At 50.4% G+C, this 27375-nt stretch overlaps 1 protein-coding gene across 2 annotated transcripts in view; it reads right to left on the reverse strand.

Annotated features, from left to right (window-relative positions):
• GAB2 (GRB2 associated binding protein 2) overlaps nucleotides 1-27375 on the reverse strand; it is a 101749-nt gene that overhangs the window by 9815 nt on the left and 64559 nt on the right. The window contains exons 3-9 of one of the 2 annotated variants that reach the window (XR_008730754.1): nucleotides 13789-14029; nucleotides 9639-10225; nucleotides 8512-8606; nucleotides 7546-7828; nucleotides 6464-6554; nucleotides 4534-4636; nucleotides 3563-3656 (exon numbers count right to left, since the gene is read on the reverse strand). Coding sequence is in view for 1 of the 2 variants with exons in the window: in XM_055701186.1 (XP_055557161.1) it covers nucleotides 3563-3688; nucleotides 4534-4636; nucleotides 6464-6554; nucleotides 7546-7828; nucleotides 8512-8606; nucleotides 9639-10225; nucleotides 13789-14029 (1526 nt within the window). In the remaining variant the exon portion in view is untranslated. Of the gene's footprint in view, nucleotides 1-3562; nucleotides 3689-4533; nucleotides 4637-6463; nucleotides 6555-7545; nucleotides 7829-8511; nucleotides 8607-9638; nucleotides 10226-13788; nucleotides 14030-27375 lie in introns of both variants that reach the window. The other variant, XM_055701186.1, reaches the window with a different exon arrangement.

Consider the following 27375-nt stretch of genomic DNA (forward strand, 5'->3'; position numbering starts at 1 on the left):
CGACCATTCAGCCAATTCCTTATCTACCAGGTGGTCCATCTGTCAGATCCATGCCTCTTCAGTTTAGAGACAAGGATGTCATGCAGGACCGTGTCAAATGCTTTGCACAAATCCAGGTTGATGACATCAGTTGCTCTTCCCTTATCCACCAACACTGTAAACCCATCTTAGAAGGCCACCAAACTTGTCAGGCACAATTTGCCCTTAGTGAAGCCACACTGGCTGTCAACAATCATCTCCTTATTTTCAACATGCCTTAGCATAGTTCCTAGGAGGATCTGCTCCATGATCTTTCTGGGCACAGAGGTGAGAAAGACTGTCCTGTAGTTCCCTGGATCTTCTGTTTTCCCTTTTTAAAAACGGGGGTTATGTTTCCCCTTTTCCAGTCTGTGGGAACTTCACCAGACTGCCATGACTTGCCAAATATGATGGATAGTGGCTTAGCCACCTCATCTGCCCGTTCCCTCGGGACCCACAGATGCCTCTCAGCAGGTCCCATGGATGCGTGCACCTTCATGCTCCTTAGATGTTCTCAAACCTGATCTCCTACAGTGGGTGGTTCTTCACTGTCCCAGTCCCTACCTTTGCCTTCTGTGACTTGGGCAGTCTGGCTACAGCACTTCCTGGTGAAGACTGAGGCAAAAAAGTCATGGAGTTCCTCAGCCTTCTCCATGTCCCAGGTAACCAGGTTTCCTGTTTCCTTCCAGAGAGGGCCCACATTTTCCTTAGTCTTCCTTTTATCACCTATGTACCTACAGAAGCTTTTCTTGTTGCTCTTGATGGCCCTGCCCAGATGTTATTCTATCAGGGCTTTAGCTTTCCTAACCTGGTCCCTGGCTGCTTGGACAATTTCCCTGTATTCCTCCAAGGCTACCTGTCCTGGCTTCCACTCTCTGTAGGCTTCCTTTTTGTGTTTGAGTTTGCCCAGGAGCTCCTTGTTCATCCACGCAGCCTCCTGGCATTTTTGCCTGACTTCCTCTTTGTTGGGACGCATCGCTCCTGAGCTTGGAAGAGGTGATCCTTGAATATCTACAGCGTTCCTGCGCCCTTCTTCCTGCCAGGGCTTTATCCCATGGTACTCTACCAAGCAGATCCCTGAAGAGGCCAAAGTCTGCTCTCCTGAAGGCCAGGGTGAGCTTGCTCTGCACCCTCCTTGCTGCCCTGAGGATCTTCAACTCCACCATTTCATGGTCACTGCAGCCAAGGCTGCCCCTGAGCTTCCTATCCCCCACCAGCCCCTCCTTGTTGCTGAGAACAAGGTCCAGCACAGCACCTCTCCTCGTTGGCTCCTCTAGCACTTGGAGAAGGAAGTTATCATCAACACATTCCAGAAAACTCCAGGATTGCTTATGCCCTGCTGTGTTGTCCCTCCAACAGGTACCGGGGTGGTTGAAGTCTCTCATGAAGACCAGGGCTTGTGAATATGAGGCTGTTCCTATTTGTCTATAGAGGGCCTCATCTGCTTGGTCTTCCTGGTCAGGTGGCCTGTAGCAGACCCCCACTATAATGTCACCTGTCCCTGCCTTTCCTTTAATTCTGACCCATAAGCTCTCAGTCAGCTCCTCACCCATCCCTAGGTGGAGCTCCGTGCACTCCAGCTGGTGACACCCCCTTGTGTCTCCCCTGTCTGTCCTTCCTAAAGAGCCTGTATCCTTCCATTCCAACACTCCAGTCACAGGAGCCATCCCACCAGGTCCCCCTGATGCCAGTGAGACCATAGCCCTGCAGGTGTGCGCACATCCCTAACTCTTCTTGTTCATTCCCCATGCTACGTGCATTTGCTGGGCCCCTGGTGGAGCTGGCTTACTGGCTGGAGTGGCTGGAATTCCTTTGTGCTGCTCTTCAGGTGCTCTCCTGCTGACCCGTGATACATCTCCAGGCCCTGGGCATCTCTTGCTGGCACTGGCATCAAAGTGGTAGGAGTGGGATGGATTGAGGTTCCCCTCCCCCAGCAACTTTAGTTTAAAGCCCTCTTCTCCAGCTTGGCAAGCCTATGACCGAAGATGCTCTTCCCCTTCTCTGACAGATGGACCCCATCAGCCCCCAGCAGACCAGGTTCCTCAAAGCCAGTCCCATGGTCTAAGCAGCCGAAGCCCTGGCTGCGGTACCAGCCCTGTGACCACCTGCTGATTCACCAGATCCAGCTGGCCCCTTCAAACCTCTTCCCTGATGAAAAAACTACCTGCGCTCCAGAGTCCCTGGCCGCCTCTCCCAGGGCTCTGTAACCCTTCTTGATGCCCCCGACTGGTCCTGGCTGTGTCGCTGGTGCCCACGTGGAACAACATCAGCGGATAAGAGTCAGTGGGACTGGACGGGGCTTGGTAGTCTCCCGGTGACATCCCCGATACGAGCCCGGGTAAGGATCACACCTCTGGAGAGCGCAGCAGGTCAGCAAACGGGCGCCTCTCCGAAGAGTTGCTACTGCTCTCACCCATCACCTTTTCTTAGCTGCATTGGTTGTTTTACAGGGAGCAGATCAGGCTGTCCTCCTTGGCTCCAGCATCCCTCCTAGGGTGGTGGGTCCTTCCTCCTCAGTCTACAAAGTGGCGAAGCGGTTCTGCAAGGCACCTCAGGCTTTGGGGGAAGTTTTTTCCTCCTGCAGGTCCTTGTCACTGCAAACTTCCACCGTTCTGCATTATAGGCCCCCCTCCCTTCTGTGTGTCGGTGGGGGAGTTTCTGGCTGTTTGGCCATGGGTTGTGGATCCACCACAGACCACCTGGAGCCAGCTATCTAACTCCTCCTCAGCCTCCCTGACGTTACGGAGCCCTTTCACCACCTCCTGCAGCTCAGTCACCTGCTGCAGGAGGTCCTCCACCCGGGCACATCTTTTGCAGGCAGGTCTCCTACCTGCCCTTGCCCCAGGAGAAAGGTCTGGACACGTCCTGCAGCTGGAGGTCTGCACTGCAGCCTTGCTCTTCAGCAGCTCTGTCTGGGTGGGGGCATCAGCCACCGCCGGGGTAGACGGTGCAGAGCCCCCAACCTTAGCTCTCAGACACATGTCCACCGTTCTGCCGCTGAGGGTCAGGTAGGATGAGTGCCCTTGACCCATGCAGATGGTCGCAGCATGGTGCCCTGTTGCTGGGTTATGTGGACTTCAGGTGTCTCCACTCCACCAGTGGAACGTCCCTCCTTTAAGGCAGCGTGCTCCTCGCGTACCCTCCTGCCCACGCTGCTCCCACAGATCCTGGCTGCCTGTCCTGCTCGCCACGCTCTCCAGGGATGCCCTGTGTGGGAACGGGGCAGGGGCGGCCACTGTTACCCCCAGCCCTGTCCATGCCTTGTCAGCTGCCCTCCTGCAAGCTGCTGGCTCCTCCTGTCAGGTCATGGTGCTCCCCTGAGGTCTCCCCAGCTCAGGACACCGCCCCCCCCGCCCCCCCCCCCCCCCCCCCCCCCCATGCCACACTCCCTGGCTCCACTGCGGAATGTGTCTGCTCTGGAGCTGATCTGCTCAGGGCTTTGTGCCATGCTGTTGCCAATGTGCATAAAAACCCTTAAAAAAATATATCACTTTTAACCAGAAGTTTATAAAATCCGCCCCCCACCCCTCCCCCCACCCCATACCTTTCTGTGTGGCCCTGGCGAGCTTGGCTGGAAGTCCAGGGCCAGATAATCCACACTCCCCGAACTCTTTTTAGGCGCTGGGCTGTTGGTACCACTAGGAACAGGAGAAGCAGAAATGGGGTTTTGCTAATGCAGGGAAGAGACAGGAGAGATAATGAGGATTAAAATGGGAAGAAAGGAAATAAAAAAGGAATTATCACAAATCTGGCAACGAAATGCCTTGGTGGCACTTTTAAAAGTGCCAGCCTGGATATCTGCTCACCTGCCCCTGGGACCAGGGCGTGCAGAAGCGCTGGGGCACTGTACCTATTGCATGTTGTGCTAACAAATATTCCAAGCTCATGCTCTTGATTTTATCTATCGAAGCAGCCTTTGTCCTAATTTTATTCGCATGCCTGACATCAGACATAGGCTTCAGCGTTTCGCAGGAACCACACCTCATCGAGGCCAGACCAGCTCTGGGATCTTTGCTAATCACAACCATGCTACACAGAGCACAGATTTCCTCTACCCCCTTAGTTACACAGCCTCGAAAATATGCTTCAACTCAGCAGCTTTGTGAAGGCAGACAAAATCTCCTCCCTGTAAGCAGTGCCGCTCCCTGCTGCTGCTCCGATAGCCCCTGCCCTCCACATAAACATGAGGTCAGCAGCTGTTAGGGGAAAAAAACCCTCTGAAAAACATCAATTTAAATTAGGAAAATACCCCCTGACAGTCCCTAGATGTTTTTATCCCCTCTAAATTCCTGGCAAAGTACGTGATATATGTCCTTGCTCTCATATACAGTTAATACCCCAACGGGACATGTCATTTTAGGAATGAAAGCCACTCTTCCATGCATGTAGGGATGTATGTAAAGATGTACACCACACAGTGCTATCTGAGCACTTCATGAGCTAGGAATGTGTTTGCAGAGCTGGAGAACGTATATCTCCTGCCAGAACTATGTATCTTAGCTGTGGGGCCCTTACCATCGCCACGTAGTTCTCCTCACTGTCTCCCGAGTCAGTGCTGGTGATGCTCTGGGAGGAGACAGGGCGACAGTATTGCAAAGAGCCGGCGTTGAAGGTCTGGCTGTAAGGACAAGGATCAATGTGTTAATGACGGTGGCAGGTGCTGCTGGTCCATTGCCAAGGAGGGATGGGAGTCGACCTCCAAACATCACCAGGCTTGGAGCTGGGGACAGGGCATGAAGAAGAGCTGGCGGCACTGAGGTTCTCCAACCTGACCTTCCCATGGGTCAGCAATCACCAGGTTTAGTCTTCTCATTTTTTTCTTGCTAGGACTTTTTAATAACAACTTGCTTGCTATGTACCTGTAACTCTCCTGCTATCAGCTACATAAATCAGGCTCCATGAACTCTTTTATCTCACAGGAAATATTTAATTTTGGAGGATGCAGGGCCAGGCTTGGTGAAGCTCCTCACCTCCAGCCCCACCACATCTCCAGCGTTTGTTTACTGTGCATGGCCCTACCCAAATTTTTTGCTGGAAAACAAAACCTCCAAGGCATCTCCCTGCTTTCAATTGACCAAATCTAATTATACCGAATAACATAATGCAATCAGCATCTGGCATTAAAACTCACATCTTAAAAAGCTGTTTGTTGCCTTGCAGTAAAGGCAGGGTCATATGATTAGCTGATAAGGGAAAAATCCATTAGTTTCTCGAGGGTCGGACGTCTTGTCAATCAAACCCCGCTCGCTGTTTCCCAGTGCAGTGATTTCAGCACACAGCGCTCATGCCCTGCAGTCAGGCTCCACACAATCCAATTTATTTGAGGAGTCACAGCAGCCAAGCTTTGCTTCTGCCTTTCGCTGGACAACATCAGATCACGAATTAGCAGCAGAACTGGAATCATGCGAATCCTGTTATTTTTGGCTGGCAGACTTTGCTCTGAAGTGCTCTGGTTTCATTTCGCAGACTTCCTTCAGGCTAAGCTTTGCTTTCAAGGCAATCAAAACACAGCTCAGCCAGACCTGTGAGTGTCACCCTGTGTTTTGAAACTATGGCGGGGGGGTTTGGGGGGAGAGCTGGATGTGAAATCGTGCCCCATGCCCCTGGTGTGGATGAGTTGGGGTAGTTAAGCTGCGTCACGAGTCACGGTGGACCACAGGTCCTGTGTCAGAGCCACAGCCCTCTAGGAGTTGTCAGAACGCAGAAATAGGAAACGTCTTCAAGGGATCTTAATTAGCTGCTTGGCCACATGCTGGGATTTCACGTGAAAGCCCGACCTAAACAAATTTATCTTCCTGCCACCAGCTGTGATCTGGCAAATACGACTCTGCCTCTTACAACACTTGATTAAGCTCATGAGGGATCCAAGGGAGGAGACCCTCTGCTTCAACAGCATGTGACCCAGGTCCTCATTCTAGCCATGATGTGACCAAGGAAACCCCTGAGCTCCAAATCCCCATGGTGTGGCAGAATATTTTAGGAAAGAATTACTCCATAAATGCCCCTCTTCCCAGATAGCTCCTGCTGGTCCCTGATGGGGGTAGGGTGTTGGACAAGGTGGACTTTCATCCCAGTGCAGATGTTTGCATGGCATGACACAGCTTTGTGGCTCCTGCTTCTAAAATTGACAAAGAACATGAGGGCTAAAGGGATCATTTTGGGGGATTTTTGAATTGGGAGAATTCAGGTCTGCATCTGAAGGAAGGGCTCACTTCTAGCTTGATTCAAAATAGCCCATGAGAAATATGCTCCTGCAACAAAGAGAGATGTTGGGCCAGAAGAAACCTCTGCAGCAAGCAGAAGCACAAGAGCAGTCAACACTCAGCCAGAGATGTTTAACCCACGGCAGAGGCGACAGTGTGGCTGCATGTGGGCACTGGCGACAGTGAGACCAGAGATCTGCTGTCAGAGCACAGCAAGAATCCATACCCCAACCATTACTCACCTTGGCCTGGACCAAGATTTTGTGACTGGCGATTTGAAGGGAAGCTCATCGATGACTGTGTTGTTCCTCAGGTCCAGTGGTGATGGCTTTGCTGGGGAGGGGAAAAGCCTTTATTCAGAGGCAGCACGTTCCTACAACTCGGCATCCATGACTGGCACAAGAGGGTCCCCAACAAACTGTTGGTTGCTTTGCATTCTGCTGATCAGCCCCCCCCAAGCCTTCCTTGCTGATGACAAATACCTCCAGCCGAAATCCCTGCGCTCATTTACACCAGGGCTGGGGGAAAATAGTGAATTTCTCCCTCTGACCCAGAGTCGCAAAGTGGACGGGTGGCCCCAAAAGGGGAATGTGCCTCCCGGGGAATGGAGATCTGCTAAAAACACCCAAACCCCAGAGTATAACAAACCTATTCATTAGGGAGCTGTGATGACCTGTTAGATGGGGACAAGACCAGGTTCTGCCAGCCCTGAGCTGCCTCCAGCCAGAGCGTTTCTCCACAGGGGACAGGAATGGACTAGGGTAACATGCAATGTCTTCTCATTAGGTGGAAGAGAAGAACACTGTGCTCCAGCCCCATCCTTCGCCTAGCATGCTGATGAGGTTAGGTGTTGACACCCTAATGATGGGAGCCCTCCTCCCCAGCACCTCCTTGGCAACCTGTCAGACAATGGTTTGGGGAGGGATCTGGAGGATGTAGGCAGAGCCCCGAGTGAAGAACTGCCTAGAACTAGCCAGTAGGAAACAGCGGGGTCATCTGAATACGACACAGAGATGTTGGGGTGGAGCGTGGTAAGGGGTGCAGGCAAAGGGGGTGAGATCCTGCCTGTGACGTGCATCTCCTCTCAAGGCCAGGAAGGGTTTGAGAAAGGCTGTTCAAGCACCACAAAAGCTGCATTTGCACCATAATCCTCCTAAAAGAGGAAGGGGATGGGGAAGATCTGAAGGTCTGACTGTGCTGGTGGTAGCAAAGCACACCCCCCATAGGACTCTACTGAGTGTGCACAAGACAACAGATGTAGTCTGAAGTATTACAAGAATAGAAAGGTTCCTGGAAAGATTTGCCCACAAACAAACGTTCTTACCTTTCCGGTCAGGTTTGAGGTTGCGGTTGACTGGTGGGGGCTGGATTTCACTCAAACGTCTGTGGCACTGTGCCATGGCTCCTCCTTTATGTACGGGGAGGGTGGCTGAGGACAACGCCACCAGGTCAAAGTGATGCGGCCCAGGACTCATGGGGATGTAGAGATTTTGGCCATTGTCATTGGCTTTCTCGGCATGGATCAGGGGCGAGGAACCGGGGTTCATGGGGACATAGTTGTCCTCGGAGTCGGTGCTGTGGGAGCGGGCCACTGCTGTCTTGGCTTGCTGGGGGGCAAGCAGAAAGGTGTGCTGTCAGCATCACACACACCTGAGGTGGGACCAGCTTTAAAATCTCAGCACAGAAGGAAGGGATGGTCTGTCCCCTCCTTGGCCATCAGTTTGCGCTAAGAGAGTCTACCTCCACTATTTCCAAGACATTGCAACATCATGAGTTCAGGGAAGGGTCTGAATCGCCCAGTTTGAGCCTCTTCTCATGATCAGAGTGAGCTGCAGAAGCATGCTTAACCTGGAAAGCAATTTTTCCCTGGGCTCTGGCCATGACTAAAATGCAATACGAAAGGCTGCTTTAATGTCATTTCCAGCTCAGGAAGTCTTAGAAAGTGCACAAAAGAGGCTGTTCTGGCAACATGTCAAAATTCAGCTCAGCAGCATCCCAGGCTTTCAAGAAGAAGCCAAACTCCTGGGTGCTTTTTTTGGGTCAAAGCTCCAGGCAGATAGGCTCTGTGGAGGTACCCAAAGCAAAGCTCTGCATGCGGCGCTGGGTTAGGGGGCTGTCCCTCCATCTCTGCCCTGCAGGCCACCATGGTTTTAACTGAAATTGGTAAAAAAACCCTTCTTAGCTCTGCAGGTCTAGGCTGTGAGGTCCAACCCTTGAACTAACTTGTCTCTGAATCTGTAAGGTGCAAACGGTGCCTATAGCGTGGTGGCCGACACCAAGGCCAACTCACCAGGTAGGAGTTGTACCCATCGTTCATCGACTCGACTGACTGCACAGTGCTGCCACCCCCGTGCTGGGGGTATTCGTACGTCTCACAAGAAGAAGCTGCAACACAACCACAAATTCATAACTGCTAATAAAAGGGTCCCCTGCAAACAAAATCCAGGCGCTGGGAGGGCAGTATCTATTCTTGACGGCTGAGACACTGGTGGACTTTGGTGGGATATGGTTTTTAGCCTGTCGCAGGCTCCTCGCTGTGGTCCCTCCCAATTAGCATGTCTCTGATGCATCAACACAACGCACGTGCCACGGGGACCTAACCTGGTTCTGCCAAAGTGCTGCAAAATCCCAGGGGTAAAGACATCAGATAAGGCAGATCATGGTGACAAAACAGGGTTAAGGGAGAGCTCCACTACAGCTCACTCAGCAGGTGTAAGGGCTGGCAGCTTCTGGTAAGGGGATGGTGGGGTGAGAATGGGGTATTAAGCTCTCAGACTGGTCTGTGTACTGCTGAGCATGGGTCTGATCTCAGCCCAAATGTTGGTATTTAGGTAGGAGGGGATGGAAGACGCATTTCAGGGAGCCGTGCGTATCATTTGCAGTATGTTCCCTCTCCAACCACCTCTTCTAAGTTACTTTGTGACTATCTCATCCTAGGCACAAGGTTTGGAAAGGGCACATTCATGCACGGTCCATCCATGGCCTATGGGAAGGGCAGCTCTGCCATACTGGGGATGCTGGGTCTGGGAGATGTGCAAAATTACATCCCTGTTTGGTGAGGAAAACCAAGGCAGCTCCAGGCTGAAGTATGTTCTGACAAACCTTGTTATGAAGTAAGCTGAAAATGGCCGAAAGCACTGGTGAAGGGCTGCATGGGCAAGCAGATTTGGGATTTTGGTTCAAGGTACAACGCCGTCAAGACCCAGCTGAGCAGCTCTGGTAGGCAGAGCTCTGGGAATACCTCTCCAAGCCTGCTGCATGCAAAACCCAAATTCTGACTGGGGAGAGCTGCTTTGTGCTCGACACCCTGACTGACGCCAACAGTCACCCCAGCCCTACCACAAATCAGTGGGACCGACCTGTCCAAGTCTGCTAGATAGGACAAAGCCACCCCCAGCTCCCCACCCCCAAATTCACCTCGGTGTAGCCTGCTGTTTTCCACTGCTGGCAGCGTATTTCTCCGGGGAATGGTGGCTGCCATCGGGGCCAGCCCTAAGCTTTCGCTGGGCTGGGGCCGCTGGGGTGGGCTGCCCCACCGTGGCTCCATCTGCCCGGGTTTCGGGGGCCGCGGAGGTGGTGCAGCAGGCGAGTCGCTGGCAGCCACGGCCAGAGTGTTGTGGTTCTTGTCCAGCGTAAATGTCCTGGGGATCTGATAGACAGAGAGCGGGGTGGCGGGGATGTCGTAGGAGTCCGTGGAGAGCTCCCCAAACTCCTTGCATAGGGTGTTGTTGGGGGTCTTGTAGACGTAAACCTCCTCATTATCAGTTTCGGAGCTGGTGAGGCTCGACTTGGGGTGGGTGTAGGAACCGAAGGCGCGTGGGAGGTCGTACGCACTGTCCCTGAACTCTGAGTTGTGCCGGCTGGGTTTTGGCAGGCTGTAAAAGCCATGCAGCTGCCCTCCAACCCCGTTCATGCAGTGCCCATTGCCCTGTGAGAGCTTCTGGACCGCCGTGTCACTCCGCATGAAGAAGGCGGATCTTGTGGCTTGGGAGAAGCTGGCACTCCTGTAGAAGAAGGGGAAAAAGGGGCTGAGATGGGGGGAGAGCCAGACCTGGGGTGCACCGAGCTCTGCCTCCCGCATTTATCACCTTCCCAACCTGCACTGGCCAACCCCAGGCCATGGGGAACACCTCAGACCCCTTCAAACATGCCCACAACATGTTTTATCCCAAAACACCTTCAAAATGCCTCTGTCTACAGGCAGGAAGAGCTGTTTATCCAGACATAAATTGATCCAAAAGGGCAATTTTTGTACCATCTGACAGCAACCCAAGACACATCTGCACAGAGCCACCCCATTAGCATCGCTGTGACGTGTCAGCCACCCGTCCACAGCGCAGGAGGAAGGCTTACTCTCACCTCTGCCTTGCAAATGTGCTTTGAGAGGGACTGGAAAAATTCCTGACGGGGATTATTTCAAAGCCTCCAACCATGCCACCACTCTGCCCTCTTGCAGGGCAAGCCCTGGGGAGATGGCAGCAGTGACCAGCTGGGATCTGGGGTCCGTAGCCCTAATCTGCAGGGGAGGAGGAATGAACCTCAGGGCTGAATTCAGAGGTACAAAAGCCCTCGAGTCCCCCAGGGTGAGCAGGGAAGCGTGGTCACTAGGTCCTTGCCTTGCTAATGATTCCTCAATTTGTATTGCAGTCATGCCTGGGGATGCTAGCCAAGACGGAGGGTGAGCACTGGGGAGACTTTGGTCCTCTAATGACTGCTTGCTAGCCACCGCTCCTCCACCGCTCCCCTCCAAGGTGTTTCACCTCCTGTTTTATCCCTCCTACTGCTTCCTCTTTCAATGCCCCAGTGCTGCAGAAGATGATGAGCCCCATGGGTTTGCCTTCTGCACCCCTAACCCCAGCAAATGACATTTTCTTGAGTCAGGGGATACTTCAATTGGCCACTTGGGATTTTTCTCCCCCCCCCCATCTTCAACCCCTGCCGCTGTGAAGCACCTCCACATCCCACAAGGCTTAGGGAAACACGAGCATCACTGTGGAAGTGCTGGGATATGAGGGCAAGATGCAGCAGATATGAGCACTGGTGATAATGATACCTTTTCCTGAGCTGGCTGAAGCAGCGTGGAAGAAGAAAATACGGCAAAGCTCCGAAGAAGGGTTACCCTGCCATGAGGAGTTAGTGCATGCGCACCAGGAGAGGGTGAGCGGGAGCGTCGGGCTGGGTCTTTTTGCCCACAGAGGTATAACCATGCATGGGTCAGACTTTTGGGGACCACAGACTCAAAGCCAGAAAGGGCTCAGCTGTCCCCATTTCAACACCTCCCTGTGAAAGGAATTCCTGCCCTGTATCAGTCACCGAGCTGGGAAAAAGTGAAACGGCTGGGGGGAATTTCCAGTTGTGGCAAATGACTGGGGAAGTGCCAGCCCTCTGGGAAAAGCGAGGAGATGATGGTTTTCACTGCTCTGGCAGGGCTGATGCTCTGCAGGGACAAGAGGGGCTCTGTTTCATGGAGCCAGCACGAGATGGCGCTCAGAAATAGGGCTTATCTGGGGGGAAAAACAAGGGATGCTGCGATATGACAAATCCCTGCTGCCGCTGGAGCTCAGTCCTCCCGGGAGACATCTGGGCTCTGGCAGGGTCATTTCGGCTTGAGGACTTGAAACATCTCACGGGTTAATTATTCAGCATTGCCCGCCAATTAGCTACTATTACCCTCATTTTATGGATGAGTAAAGTAAGAGCTCCAGAACTGAAAGGGGAGGAATTCCCAGCAGTCCTGCAGCCTGGTCCTGTGCACTGGGGCATTGATCGGGGAGATTATTTCTGGCCCAGTTGCAGAAGCTGCCACTGGCCAGTTTGTTTCTGCCCACCAAGGCACTGGTGCTGGCTCCGTCCTCCTCTGGGTCTCAGCCATGCGTAGGCTCTCGGAGGGTGGCTTTTAGGTATCCTCACAGCTGGAGTGTCAGAGAGCCGTATTTTAAACACTGTTCCATTAACTCCATCTGAAGTTAATTTTTCTGAGCCTTTGTCCGTTGTTGTTTTCCGAGTAGGGAAAGGCAGCTGCAGCAGGAAAGCCCGGCGGAGGCTGCAGCCTGGGCTCTGCTCTCACCCCACGCCAGCTGGGCTCTGACCGCTGCTGCCTCCCTCCCTCCTCACCGCTCCTGCGAGCCAAAACTCTTCACGTCAAAAAACCTCCTCACTATTTAAGGCAACCGGCTGAGACTGGAGGCGGAGAGCCGTCGCTTGCTCAGGAACACCACACTGTGCACCACGGGCTGCCGCGAAGCCCAGTGAGCTCTGGGAGGGATGAACGGAGCAAACCCTGCCCGTCCCACTGGTTGTAGTTTTGCTGGTTAAAGGCAGGAATTAGGGCCCTGTCTGTGGGATCACAAAGTGGTTGAGGTTGGAAGGGACTTCTAGAAGTCATCTGGTCTAACCCCCCTGCTTAAGCAGGGCCACCTACAGCGGGTTGCCCAGGACTCCGTCCAAACAAGGATGGAGACTCCACAGCCTCTCTGGGCAACCTGCAGTGGTGTTTGGTCACTCTCACAGTGAAAAGCTGAATCTTGGTGTTCAGAGGGACCTCCCTGTGTTTCATTTTGTGTCCACTGCTTCTGGTCCTGGCACTGGGCACCACTGTCAAGAGCCTGGCTCCATCCTTTTGGCATCCTCCCTGCAGGCATTCATATTCAGTGATGAGATCCTCTGGAGTCTTCTCTTCTCTAGGCTGAATAGTTCCATCTCTCTCAGCCTTTCCTCTTAGGAGATATGCTCCAGTCCCTTCAGCATCTTCATGGCCCTTTGCTGGACTCTCTCCAGTTTGTCCCTGTCTCTCATACAAGGGAGCCCAGAACTGGACACAGCACCCCAGATGTGGCCTCACCAGTGCTGAGTAGAGGGGAAGGATCGTCTGCCTTGGCCTGCTGGCAGTACTTGGCCTAACGCAGCCCAGGAGAGCATTTGCTTTCATGGCTGCAAGGGCCCCATTGCTGACTCATGTTCAACTTAGTGCCCACCAGAACCCCCAGGTCCTTTTCTGCCAAGATGCTTTCCAGCTGGGTGGCCACCAGTATATACTGGCACTTGGGGTTGTTCCTCCCAAGGTGCAGGACTACACTTCTTCTTGAACTTTATGAGGTTCCTGCTGGCCCATTTCTCTAGCCTGTTGAGGACCCTCTGGTATATCAGCATGACCCACTGGTGTACCAGCCACTCCTCCCAGCTTGGTGCCACCAGCAAACTGGCTGAGGGTACACTCTGCCCCACCATCCAGATCATTAATGAAGATGTTAAACAGGCCTGGACCCAGTACTGACCCCTGGGATACACTGCTAGTGACTGGCCTCCCACTAGACTTTGTGCCACTGATCACCACCCTCTGAGTCCAGCACTTCAGCCAGTTTTTAATACAACCCAGAAAGCCAGGAAAGCTAGGGGCTCGGGACGTCGCCGGTCTGACCTCCTCCCAACCACGATGAGATGAGACCATTGCTCAGGGTTTTCTCCAGCTGGGTTTTTCAGACCTCCAAGGATGGAGTTGGGTTGAGCCACTCACCCCCAGCCCTCCCTCAGCTGTCCCCAAGGTTTTCTCCCAGGTGGGCTACAATACCTTGCATTTTCTGACTTTCTGCTCATACACTGGTGGAGGAAAAGGTAGTCCTGGGGGGCACTGGCGGACAGGGTGCTCTGGAGGTGGCCAGCAGGTGAGTCAAAGGTGAACAGGGTGGGCTGGCTGGAGTGGGACGGTGCTGAGGACTTGCGCTCTCGCAGCAGGTGGTGGCTGGCACTGCTGAGCTCTGCTGGGGAGGACCGCGGTGCATGGTTCATGGAGGCAATGCTCCTCAGGGTGTCTGTGCAGGAAAAAAACACACCTGTGAGCGGCCAGATGCGGTGACACCATATCCTGTGTTCCTGGGATTTTCCTTCCTTAAATGCTCCAGCATTTATGGAGGTTGGTGTGGTTTACTTATGGCTCTGAGTGATGCACTCAGCAGCAGGCTCCTCCACTTGGAGCACATATAACTATAGGTATCATGTGAAGAAACAGATACTTTATCATATTTTATCATATTTTATCACATGCTTATCGGCTTGTGGGGATGTCTGGGGGATGTCAGCCCAATTCACAGCGAGCTCCGTGGGTTGGTAAAACCTGTTTAAAAAGGAAAAGGAAGAGAAGAGCTCTCACACCACCACTTCCACTTCTGCCTTTTCTTAGAGACTTTCTGTAGGTGGCTTTAGACATGTGATTTAAGTCATCCCCACCCCTCTGTGTAAGGACATCACCGCTATCCTATTACAGTTCGGTAAACTGAGGCACAGGGTGGGAATGTGGATGGACATAATGACAGCAGAGATGAAAAATATTCCCATGTTCCCCAATTCTCTATTAATTTTGTGACCTCGAAAGGGCTCCTGCTGGTTTCTGCTAGTAAAACAGGATGCAGACCCAAGGCATGACTCTAGTGCCTGGTCCTCTTGCTGAAGGAGAAATGCACTTTAATATATTAAATTCATTTCAGCAGAGAACATCCCAGAGGATGTTCCAAGAATCTGAACCAGAGATGAGTTTTTACAGCCAAGCTGTAAACTCTTATTAAAAAAAAACAACCAAAAACAACCAAAAAAACCTGAATCCCAGAAAAATCACAAGCTGCAGAATATTTTGGGAAAGCTGATCCGTCTCTGGCTGCAGAAGCCCATGCAGCAGCCCATGCATGGTGTCCCTGCCATGCATGCACTCCTGGCATGTGAAAATGACTCATCGTGGTTCACTGAAGTCACCCTTTATAACAGCTGTGATTTACATTTATTTGGTGCTGATGCAAAATGTAGGAAAAAACCCAAATCCTAATGAAAAGGTCATCTTTCCCTGGGTAAATCCACCCATTCTCTGGCTTGGACAAGGAGATGTTCCACACAGGGTGATTTTTCACTGACTTCTGAATCATATCAAGATACAAAATCAATCCCTCTGCCGCTCATTCACCAGTGCTACATTTTTTCTCCCGGCGTTACTGCAAACTTCACCTGACGCAGAAAAAGTACATTAATAAAAGCCAAAGAGCGTGTCTCGACTCTGCTGTTTGGTTTGTGCTAAACACAGAAAAGATCAATATTTAACATTGACATTAATGGTGGGGGACGAGAGCTTTAAACTCTGAGTCCTGTCTTCTTTGCACGGGCATTAAAGATCCCTCAGTGCTTTTCATGGGAGTAAATGGCGGTCTCACTGTCCTTGGACAAAACGGTGTCTTGACCCTCATTCTTATTAAATATTTATCCCGTAGCAGTGCAGACTGATCCCCATTGGAAAAGGAGTCTTGAGAGCTCTGTGAGTCCCAAACCTTAGCCCCAAATCAAGTGCTCTGAAGTCAACCAGCATGGTAGAGCCCATACCCACTTTGCTATCAAAAACAGGGGGGCTGCACCCGAAGTGCCTCTCAGGAATAGCGCACACACACACACACACACACACACACACACACACACACACACACACACACACACCCCCTTGCTACCTCCCGAATCACAGCCAGGAACTGCCCATGACTTTGGCCAAGACTCTTCCAAGGGTGGTGCGAGGATGGCAGGTTAGTGTTGTGTCCCCACCCCAGCACGAAGGTTGCCCCTGGGGACAACTCTGAACTGCACCAGGATGGGGTCCCTCTGTCCTGAGCAATCCTCCAGCACTATCCCTGCAGACTCCGCACTTGCCATTGCATGGAAAAGCCATGGCAGGCCAAAATACACCCGGGTGTTAGAAATGGCATCGATTTATTTGTACCAACACAGCCCAAGGGGAGAGATGGGGCTGCACAGAGGAGACGGTCCCCAGCATCACCCCAGGGCACAGCAAACTCAGATCACAACACTCTGAGGAACCCAGTGAATCCCGCACTGCCAGAAGACCCAAATCTTTTCCCAAATGTCAGACTGATTTGGGGAAACTGGAGAGCACAGCACAATAGATGGGCTCACTGAAAGCAGGATGAATTACTCCATGGTTACTCTGGCCACATAAAAGAAAACGGGGGATGAACGGGAGCAGGCAGCAATGCCTGGTAAAAGCATGTCGCATCCCCAGGGGAAGCCGCTCTATTGGCGTCCACATTGATTTTCAAAATGAATTCCCAGCTCACTTCCCGCAGCGACCTGGCCACTGAGAGCATTAACAGGAGCCGATTCAGGACTCACGTACTCCATTAGGTCTGTGAGATGAACTCTGTAATAGGAGGTGAGAGACGGATTGGTTCACGGGGCTGGGAGGGTATTGCAAGGGCTGGGAAGAGCAATCCTGTGGTTGCAGAAGGAGACTGCATTTTGGTCTGTATTTTTTATGTTGTGGGGTTTTTTTTGCACGAGAAAAAGAGACAGCTCATGTGCCCAGGTCACATGCTGATGATGGGTCCTGCTGACAGCTAGAAAAGGAGGCAAGAAAGGAAACTGAACCAGAAAAATAGTATTTAATGACTAGCACAAGCTAAAAGGAAAAGTCAACATATTTGTGCTCTCATGTTGGCCTGAAATGGAGAGAGGTCCTCATGAGGATAAGATGCACAGGGTGAATTCTGAGCCAGAGGTCCCAAAGCCATTTCAACTTGCCATGCTGCAGTGCCCAGCTCGCAGGCTGTGAGGACCAGCGCTCCTTCCCCATGTCCATGTGGGGCACTTATGAGAATAACCTCCAGCGGGTCCCATCGGGATGCCTTCAGGCATCGATCACACCCACATCATGACCAAAGCTGCTCAACTGAATCCAACCACAAGCCCAAAAGAATGATGCTTCTCCATCCCTCATGGCCATCTGCATCGGGGCCAGGGATAAACCCGTGGCCCTCCTTTATTTAACAGCGTAGTCATAGCCTTCAAATCCCTTGGCTTTATGCTGAGATCTTTACATTGAGGGAATGTATCAAATACAGCCAAGGAGGGATAAGACCCTGTTCCAGTTCCTATTGCCATTCCCAGGGGGGCAGAGTTAAGGTTATGTAGCGCGGCCATGTGGGAAGTGTCATCTTAACCCCACGTTTCCTGGCTGCTTCTCCTCCGAGTTCAGGGAATTAGACTCTCACGGTCTGGAAAAAGCAGTGTTGGACACCCACAACTTAAAACTTTATGTCAGCAACACGACTTGCATGCATATGTCTCACTGGGCTTGTGCTACAGCTGTTACGCTAGTCCCTGCAAGAAAGTGAGCCAGAGGCTCAGCAGGGACAAGCCAGCACAGCCCTGCAAAACCCCAACGTGCCAGGTGGGCTGTGGGCAGCTGAAGGCTCGGCACTCACTAGTCCAGGTTAAGATGTTCCTTTTTGGCCATGTGTTGCAGCAAAGGGGAAAAAATACCCTCCTTGCGACTCCATCCCCAAAGCAAAAATACACAACTTCGAGCACGGCCAGCAATGGGATGGACTAGGCTGGGAGCCAGGAATTTTTTATGAATGTTTTCAATCCCCTAACGTGGTATTTCCCTCCTTGCTGACAGCTCTGAATTCCCTTGCTCAGAGCGCTTGACTATTGCTGTGTGAGCGTAGCTTCACACAATGTTCCCGGGCTTATCCGGGTGAAATAATTACTCAGATTACTCAGCCTCTTTCGGAAACTGTCACTGAGAATGGTCTTTTTCACCAGAGCTGCGATGTCAGCTTCAGAAGGCAGAGGCTGGGGCTACAACTCCCTGTATCCCATGGACTTCAAATGATGCTCCTGGGAAGGCGATGATGTTTGGGCGATGCTCAATTCCTGCGCTCCCATCGGTGTTTGCAACAAAAGTGCCAGGTTTGCTCGGCATCCCTGCGCAGCATGAAATTCCCTGTGATGCCCACACTGTGCTGGCAAGGGTGAGCTGGTCCAAGGGGCCCCACAGATAAAGGGCTCCTCTGATTTTCCCTGGCAGATAAACCCACAAAACACCTCAGATCACACTACTGACTTTGTGCCAGTTAAAACTTACGGCTGATGAGATTTTGTCAGGAGGGATTAGTAGAGATCTGTTAGAAATAATCCATAGAGGAGCACGGGGCAGAGTGTGCCCATTTGCCATTGTTTCCCCCACTCTTTGGAGTAGCTTCATCATTTATTGGTAAAAAAAGGAGGAACCAACTCACTTCTGGAGCACAAATAAAAAATAATAATAATAATAAATAAATAAAGAAAGAAAAAGGCAAACAACCCTACCAAAACAAGCCCTCTACAAGCCCTCTGCATGCTTCTCCTGGCAGGGAGAGAACAAACAACATGTCTGATGGATAAGTCACCGTGCCACCATGCTGCCAGGAAGCCCTGGGATGCTATGAGGATGAGCATGGTACCTGAGGACAGTTTGTTTACCGAGCTTTCCCTGTGGCCTCCGAGTTGGATGGCATTTGGAAAAGCTGTTGTCAGTCTGAGGACACCTTGGCAGGCTGCCGCTAAAGGTTTCCTCTGGCAGGTTAGTGGGAAAAGGTGTCTGATTTGGATAATTTCTCCTCGCCAATTTCCATCAGAGTGGCGAGCTGTGTACAAGGACACAGGTACCCTGACATCCAGCACTGCCCACATTTTGGGTGCCAAGCTGGGGGAGTGGATCTCATCAAAAGCAAGGAAGGGGCACAGTTCCGTCCTCCACTGCAGAGGAGCTGAAGGGTAAGGACAGAAGTGACATCGGGCTTTTGAGCTTTTCCTTTCCAGTTTTTCTGCTTATTTCCATTTGCTTTGAGAAACTGGTCAGGACAGCCTGGCCAAGGGAAAGGAGGAGCATCATCGCTTTACGGACAGGGATCTGCAGCAGAGGGCTAAGGGCATGGTTTCTCTTACACAGTTTCAGCCATCTAAATAACACTTAGCCTAATCTGGTCCCCTCAGGTTTCCTCCACTGACAACAGTGAAATCCCCCAACACGGGAGAGGGAGAACTACCCGAGAAAGAGGGAGACAAAGATGAGTCGTAATAAATAGCATCGTCTCTGCCCATTAGTGTCAGCGCTTTGCTTGCATCTGTATGAAACAACGGGAAAACAGTGGTAATGTAAGAGCATTTGCCTTGGAGAAGCATGGGAACCAGGAGAAAAATATCACAGCTCTGGAGAACGACTGAGTGAGAAAAGAGGGAAAGGAGCCAAGTCAGATCATCCTGACCTCAAAGCATTATATATCCCAGTTATTTTAACAGCAATCAATTCTTTGAAGGACAAAGAGGCAGAAAGGAGAGAGACTGCAATAGAAACGATACGACGCTTCTCCCTGGAGAACACAGGTTCGCTTCTGTGAGATGAGGCTGTGCCCAGAATCCCATCTCTGCTCTGGGAAACATCCCTTGATGGCAGTGACCCAGCTCTGCATCATATCAGCACACCCCGCACATGGTGGCTACCCTTTAAAGAGCAAATCTGCTGCCTGATTGTGGAGCTCAACCTTTTGTGTCAATATTTGGAGGTCTAACATTTGGCCAGACAGGGATGCCTGGTGTGCACCTATTTATTTTTCTTATAAGGGCTTCAGTGCTGAGATAAAAGCAGATGATCATGGATTCTCACAGGTCTGGCTTACGTGCGACCTTGAGCATCCCACCGGGGACATGCTTATCTGAGAGCCCTGGAGTGGGACAACGACCTACAGCTGGGGATGAAGGACAAGTGCAGGGCTGCAGTGTGGGCTGGGACAGGCTTAATTTGCTCCACAGAACCAACCTCATCTCCGACCCTCTGCTTCATGAATCATCATCTCTGACACTGCAAAACCAATCTGATGAGGGATCAAATGGGGGGGGGGGGGGGGGGGGGCGGGGGGGAAGGCTGGAACGGAGGGAAAGGTAAAAGATGGTGGGCTGTAACTGCATAAAACACAAAGTGGTCTCAAGGCAGAGTATTTTTGCCTTTTTCAGGGTAGGGTTAAGGTGGCAAAAGCAAGGCAATGGGGATGGGCAGAGTTATCTGCTTTCTGTCTGTGGGTGGCATATGTGATTCCTGCAGATGCCAGGGGCATCCTTAGCAAATCTGGCTGGAGGTACGAGCAGTCTGTGGAGCCCAGTGCTGCAGGACAGGGCTGAAGCTGTTGAAAGCTAAGAGCTAGCGAAAGAGATGACACACTTATATGAGAAAGGTTTTTCGCCCCCCCATCAGACACAGCCTCACAATGAACCAGCATCAAACCAGCTTTCTCACCCTGTGAAATGAAGCTCCCGCATCCTGTTTTGGAGGATCACATCGGTTATTATTACTGGTTATTATAATTGGTTATTATTATTTATGAAGATGACGATGATTAGCAATTCTGGTATTTCCTCACCGGGCTTTCCCTTGGACATCATGCCAACGCAGTCTCACCCAGTGCTGCGGTCCAACATGCCACCAGCGAGCAGGGTGAAAGCCCAGAAGCTGGTGCAACATTAACTTTGCATCCCCTAGGCCAGGAATACAACCTGGTTTTAGGTCCTGAACAAATTCCTTCTTCTCCCCCTTATTGTTCACTGCAAGCAGTATGCGGGTGTCTTTCCTTGCTTGAGCAAACACGTGTGCACGCCTCACTTAGCAGGGATGGAGAAGGAGAAAGGATGAATCCCAACCTAATCCCAGCCAGGGCTTCTTAACGGCTTGCTTTAAATTTTATAGCCCTTTTTATGGTGACGGGAGCGTAGGTCTTTAATGCTCCAGGAGAGCAGAGGAAAACTTTCACTAGGAGAAAATGTGAACCCGTTTTACTTATGCATGATTTAGTACCATTTCTATTCAAGGGAGCATGCAAGAGGCCCAAATATTTGCACTTCGTATTATAGAAGAACTGCCATTCCCAGCTCTTTACAGAAGTAATTTATTTCGATCCTCCTTACCTTGGGGGAGAAACATTATAACTCCCAGTTTGCAGGGGAGTCAATAAAACAGTAGCACTGTTCAGGGTCTGCTTCACCATCGCTCAGCAGGGCAGTGATGGGGAGTGAAGGAGGATCCCCAGATTTCCCCTCTCAGAGCCCCCTTCTTTGCAGCTGCATTTGCACCCATGCATGGGACCAAACAGCGGGCATTTGGCCCCGTTTTTCCCTCCTCTAACTGGGATTAATGTTACTTTTTGCTCCTCAGGTAGCATTCTAGGCAAAGGGTTAAAAGGAAAGGGGGGTGGGTGCTGGGCACGGGGTAGGGGGGAAGATGGAGATGGGGGTTGTGGTAGAGCCCTGAATTTCCCATACAGCTTCAGGTCAGCCCGGCATGCTCAGATGGGGTAACATCAGCTGCAAAAGCTGAAAAAGGAGGCAAAAAAAGTCATTAACCCTCATGGCTGCAATACCAAGTCCCTGAACCGGTGAGTAAAGCAGCCCAGGGGTCACTTCGAGCAAGGGTCATTTCAGCCCTAGAAGAAAACATGCCCTTAGGGATAGAGACTCAAAAAAAAAAAAAAAAAAAAAAAAAAGTTTGGCTTGGTTTTTTTTTTTCTTGCTGGAAGTTCAGCTCTCCCTTTTCCATCTCTGCAACCTTTACTCTCAAAACAAGCCTCTCTGCAAAGGTTTTCCATGCAATTATTTTTTTTTCATATAGGGGTATGGGCATACTCTGTCCACATACCAGAATCGTCTAAAGAAGTCCTGAAGGCAAAATAATTCCTAAGATGTTGAGCACAAAACGCAGAAAGAAAAATCTCCGCAAGCGACGGGGAGGACTGCACCTTGCACAGCTGATCTCTAGCTGGGCTCTGCCGCACCAGCACTCCAGCAAAAATGCAAACCGTTCAAAAATCCATCCTGGATCTCTTACTGATCATTAAAAACCTGCCATTAGGCAGTGTATTAACAGTGCTCAATGGAAACAGAGAAAGAAAAGGTCCTTTCCAGGGAGCTATTCTCATTGCCATGAGGTTAAAAATGCCTGTGACCCCCACAAGCTTTATGCATTCAGAAATCATGAGTTCACGCGCAGTAAAGGTCTTCAGTATCAGCTAAAACCTGGAGGATTTTCTCTTCCCCTTCTTTTAAGATGCAATGATGGCAAAAGGACTTGGAATTTATTCCCTACACATCGCCATAATCAAATAATATGCTAATGCTATTAGCATGGGACCTTGCATCGCAAATTACTTAGAATCATATTCTCTTTCAAAATAGTAGAGTTTCATTTAAATTGGTCTCCACAGCAACCGGAAACGAACTGGAATAATGTCAGATGAAAATCTTCGTGGCTGGGATGGTGAACGAGGAAGTTCATGGCAGGGATTGAGGGGAGTGCTATGAAGACAGCTTGAGCCCACCAGGGTCGATGGACTTGTGCCAGCCATCTTCCACCCAACCGGTTATCAACTGTGACAATGAATGCAAGGACGAAATGAACCTGCAGATCCAGGAGGACCCCAAAGCACCCTGATGGAAAAAGGGTGAGGAGATATGAGGTTCATGTAGATGTGAAGCCTGAGGAGGTCTTCTTGGTCCTCCAGATACTTTCTAAGTGGCCCCTGGGGAGTTGCATCTGACAACTGGTTTCGTTCATGCTAAATCTGTTCTCATCTGTTAAACTCAAACCTGGCTGTTTGCAAATGGCCTGAGGGAATGCAGCTCCTGACCGTGGGCCAGGCTCCTGCATCCTGGGGTTGTACAAGCACAGACCAGGAAAAGGGTGATTGCTTCTGGCTTTCCTTCGTTAAAGCAGGAGATACTGCTCCCTCCTTCATCTCGCCTGCTCTGCTCACACGCTCACCATGATGGGCACTGTCTCCCATGAGGATCTAGGATGGGAAGAACCTGCAGCATCCTCTGGCCAGTGCCCACCAGCTGATCACTGGCCAGATTTTCACCCAGTGAAAACACTCCCCAAACCCATTTGAAAATGAGCTGAGCTTTGCAATGCCACGTCTGGAAAGCTATGGGTTAGAAACCAGCTCTGATTTCCCACGAAAATATTTTCCCAGCTGCTCCAATCATCTTCCCTGCACTTGCTTCACTCAGTGGTCACCGTTATGTCAGCGGGCACGGTGTGATCCTCATCCAGGTTGGGGTTTCTCGGTGCTCCCCTAATAAAACTTGTATTAGCAATGCAGCTCTCAAAAATGTCTTTGAAAGCAATGTCAGAAAGTGGGAGGCGTTTTGCTTGAGAGCGGCTGAGGGTTCAGGCAATGAAAAGAAAACAGCCCCAACCAGTCTCTCAGCTCTGTTTATAATTATCTGGGCTCCGGTGGGTGTTAAAACATCTGTACTGGTTTGGCAGGGACTGGGGAGCACGGCTTGTGCCAAAGGCAAGAAGTGGCGTGGGCTGAAACAGCGCAGCAATACGTTAGTGTGGTATTCGTGCTTAGAAACATGGAGCTGGCAGCCTCCCCCACCAGCGCCTTTGGGTTAGGATCAGCCCCAGCCCTGTCCCCGTGTCCCCCACCCACCATGGGTCGTACCCCTCCGGGACCATCCCAAGGAAGAGCTGGAAGTGGTTAAAGGAGATGCCGGGTTGGCTGGAGTCTGGAATCCTGCTGGGTTTAACATCCCTCTGGACTTTGGTCACCATCAGTTCAGCTCCACATTATGCTCTTGCATTTCTTATTTCTGTGCATGACTGTTTCCACCTGGACACCCTCCATCTCCCTGTCATGTCTAGTCACGGACAAGCAAATCTCTCCCTGCTGGATATTTCTGCACTGAGCAGCGGGGCAGGCTCCCAGCGTGGATGTTGCTGTTTGAACCTTGTGCGCTAAAACATGGGCTGGTTTTGTGGTTATTTTTAATGCACAGCAGCAGCAGAGCTGGGTTTAGTGGGGCAATGGAGCGTAATGTAGAGCTTGGTCCTCAGGAGACTCAGGCAAGGCACATTTATCACAATCTCCTTGAGGGTAATATTTTTGGATTTCGGCATTCCTCATCCCCTGACTCAGGAACAAAACATCCTTTGGCATCTGAAGACTGAAGCAAACCTTCTCTGCCCTGATGCTCTCTCATGGGTTGGGAACCATCCCATGGGCTTATTCAGCATCTCCTCACCCTCCTCTTCCTTGCTCAAAGGTGGCTCACAAAGTGCGGCGAGCCCATCCTTAAAACCCAGAACCAGATTACATTCTCACCCTTGCGGCTGCACCCATCCTTGCACACGACACAGATGGTACCAGCACCCAGACCAAAATCTGCATCAGTTCTTGCCCAGTGCATCACCCATGCTTCATGCTTGGCTTAGGGCCAGCTGAAAATGTTCTGACATCCTCCAGCTGGAAAAAGCCATTTAATCAAAACAGGAGCTTGTCAAGGGATCGCTTGCAGCCAGAAATTACAAGAAATGTTTAGAAGATAAAAGTGAATTTTAAATAAAAGGGGAGAAGGTCAAGGTGTTTCTATTAATTATCAGAGTGGATTGATTTTTGGGGGTGGACCGCCCTTCTTTAGCCAAAGATCATCATTATCATGTGCTTTTTAGATGTGAAAGTGCAATTCTGAGCGGAACTCTCGATTTTTTTCTGAAATTCATTTAAATTCAGAATGAAAAGGTGTGAATCAAAATCGATGCTGAAAGCAGATGAAAATGAATTCCAGTGACAGAAAACTGAACACGCTGAATTTTTACCAACTCTGAAGTGGTGTTTGTGATGGGCTCATCACCCGCTCTACTGGCTGCAAAGGCAGTTCCCCCAGCACCGGCTTGCTCGGATTCCATATGTGCAGCTGCTGAGAACTCTTCCTTCCTCACAGGAATGCAATATATAATTTTTTTTCTAATTACCTTGATGACCCATGTTCAAACTTGGTGTATTTGGCTGTTGAAATGGATTTGGATGAGATCCAGTACCTGGTGCCCCTCTCATCACTGAGTCCTTCACCCAGGGGATGAAAAGTGGTTTGATGACAGATATGCAGTGCATGGGGTCCACTTCTCTCAGCAGATGCTGGGAGGAATAAACCATGATATAATGGATTTTGGCTACGACCACAGGAACACAGAAATTACCAGACCGGACCACCCTGCTCCAGCTTTCCATCTCCAAATACCTCAGAGACAGCTGAGAACTTCACAGGGATCACTCATGCAACAACACACCTGCAGGGAAAACTGATTTGTGCCTCACTCCACCATTCATAAACCTTATTAAAGCAACTATTTTAACTTATCTAATACAACTGAGGGCATTCTTGCACTCATGGCAGTATTAATTCTTTAAGCCACTTTATCTGTAAAACAAACCACTCTGTGTCATACAGGTCTGTGAACACAGGGCTGGGCTTCCCTGCAAACTGCACCAGGAGACACCAGACAGCAGTGTGTCTTCTCATGACCGAGATAAGTTGGTGGATTTTTTTACTGCAAGAAGCACTGTTTGTCCAGAGCTAGGGCATCGTGGACTTTTCTGCATAAAAATATTAGCGGCAGGCAGAGGACAGGGCGGTCCTTCCAGCAATGTGCCAAAGAAATTGAGAGCATTTGTAAGACCATACTCTGAGTTCTTCTTAAAGGTAGCAGAAACGGTGGAAGTGAGTTTCTGGAGCATCACAGAAAAGCCAGCAGGATCTCAGACTCTCAGAAGAAGTTACGTTGATGCCAAAGAACAGATACAATGGTATTTAAAATCTGTAATAAACATGTAAAAGCATGGAAGAGCTTCAAGTGAACATCACAAATCCATCCCTGTTCTTAGACTCGCAGAATGAGTTTGGGGATGAAGAAAAGCTACAGGTGTCAAGAAATTGAGATTGAGATACTTAAAAAAAATAAAAATGTAAAGACTGAAGAGACACCACAGTGCTCTCCAGGAAAGACCAAGTCTTGTCTATCAGAATTTTTTTCCAGACAAATCTCAAGAGCAGAAGGCAGCATGTTCACCTGGAAGATCATCTGTTGACCGGGTTTTGACCCTAACACTAATCATCAAAGCAACCGCCAACTAGCAAAAAGACTCATCATGAAATTCATGGATTTCAAGTGGGTATTTGAAAGACTTCATCATGACTCATTTGAGAGCAATGTGAACCGTTATGGCAACCCAGCAAAAATAATTACCATCATAAAGGCTTTACATCAAGGTTGAGCCCGTGCAAAGTATATGCAGGCTCGAGGGAATGGTTTACACAGATAGCAATGTCAGACAAGGTGGTGCTTGGCAAGGCAGGTGATCTGCTGTGAGACAGAGGTGAGGATGGAGCACAGGTGGTGCAATAGCCATGCACCACGCTTTTACATGTGATGAAGTATTCAGAAATGCCCCAGTGCCCGGATGCCTGCCCAACATTTCAAAAAGATTTGTTGTCAGTTACAAAAAAAACCCAACAAAAACAAAAATACAAAAAAAACCCAACACCCAAATGCAATGAGTCACTCAACTCCAGCTTACTTTCAAAAGCAACAGCATACAAGAACAGGGGCAGTTTATGTATTTGGCAGGAAAATGATGGAAGGCAGTCATACCAAAAATTGGCAAGGAGCAGCTGTGTTGGCCAGGATGGGATTTGGTCATGTGGCGCTGAAAGAACACATGATGGAATTTTTGAGGTGAAATGTTATTTTCCATCCTAATAAATAGATATAAAGGGTGGTAGTCAATCCAAGGTGCAAACGAGTCAGACACATTCCTCAGCATGTGACAACGACCCAGTAAGTATGAAAGGAAACTGAATCCCTGGTAAGGGCTGAGACGTGCCACAGCTTCACCACCTGCTGTGGAACAGCTGGAGGACTATGAGGGACATCACACAGAGCAAAAAGGGTAAGAAAAGATGAGGCTGTACGTACCCAGAGCCAAGGGGTATCACACAATGTGTTGTGATATGGACTCAGACAAGGCAATATCTCAACACATCCTCTGCACTCCCACCTTCCTGGTCATGCCAACAGGGAACAACTCCAGTTTTACCTGCTGGGATTGCTGAGGTATCTCAGCTCCTCACCGCACTCTGAAGTCTGGTATATCCCTGCAGCGTAAGTTCACAAAAATCACAGAATATTTGGATAGAAAGGATCTCTGGAGATGGTCTAGTCCAACTGCCTGCTCCAACTAGGGGCAACTACAGCAGCTCGGGACTATGTCCAGTTGGGTTTTGAGTATCTCCAAGGATGAAGACTCAAGTTGTCTTGGGCTGGGGTGTTTGTTTGTTTGTTTTCAGGCTTAACTGAAAGTATTTGCTTCATTCTCTGTGGCTTAAAGTGATCGTAAGCATGGACCAAAATTAAGCTGCTCCTTGGATGCTTGGTGGAAACTGTAGCCCCCTCCTAGGTCTGACTCCCAGAGAGAGAAGCAGCAGACTGGGAGCAATGGGGGAACAGGAAAGATAAATG

The sequence above is a fragment of the Falco cherrug genome, chromosome 2 (assembly GCF_023634085.1).
Source record: "Falco cherrug isolate bFalChe1 chromosome 2, bFalChe1.pri, whole genome shotgun sequence".
Taxonomy (NCBI): Eukaryota; Metazoa; Chordata; class Aves; order Falconiformes; family Falconidae; genus Falco; species Falco cherrug.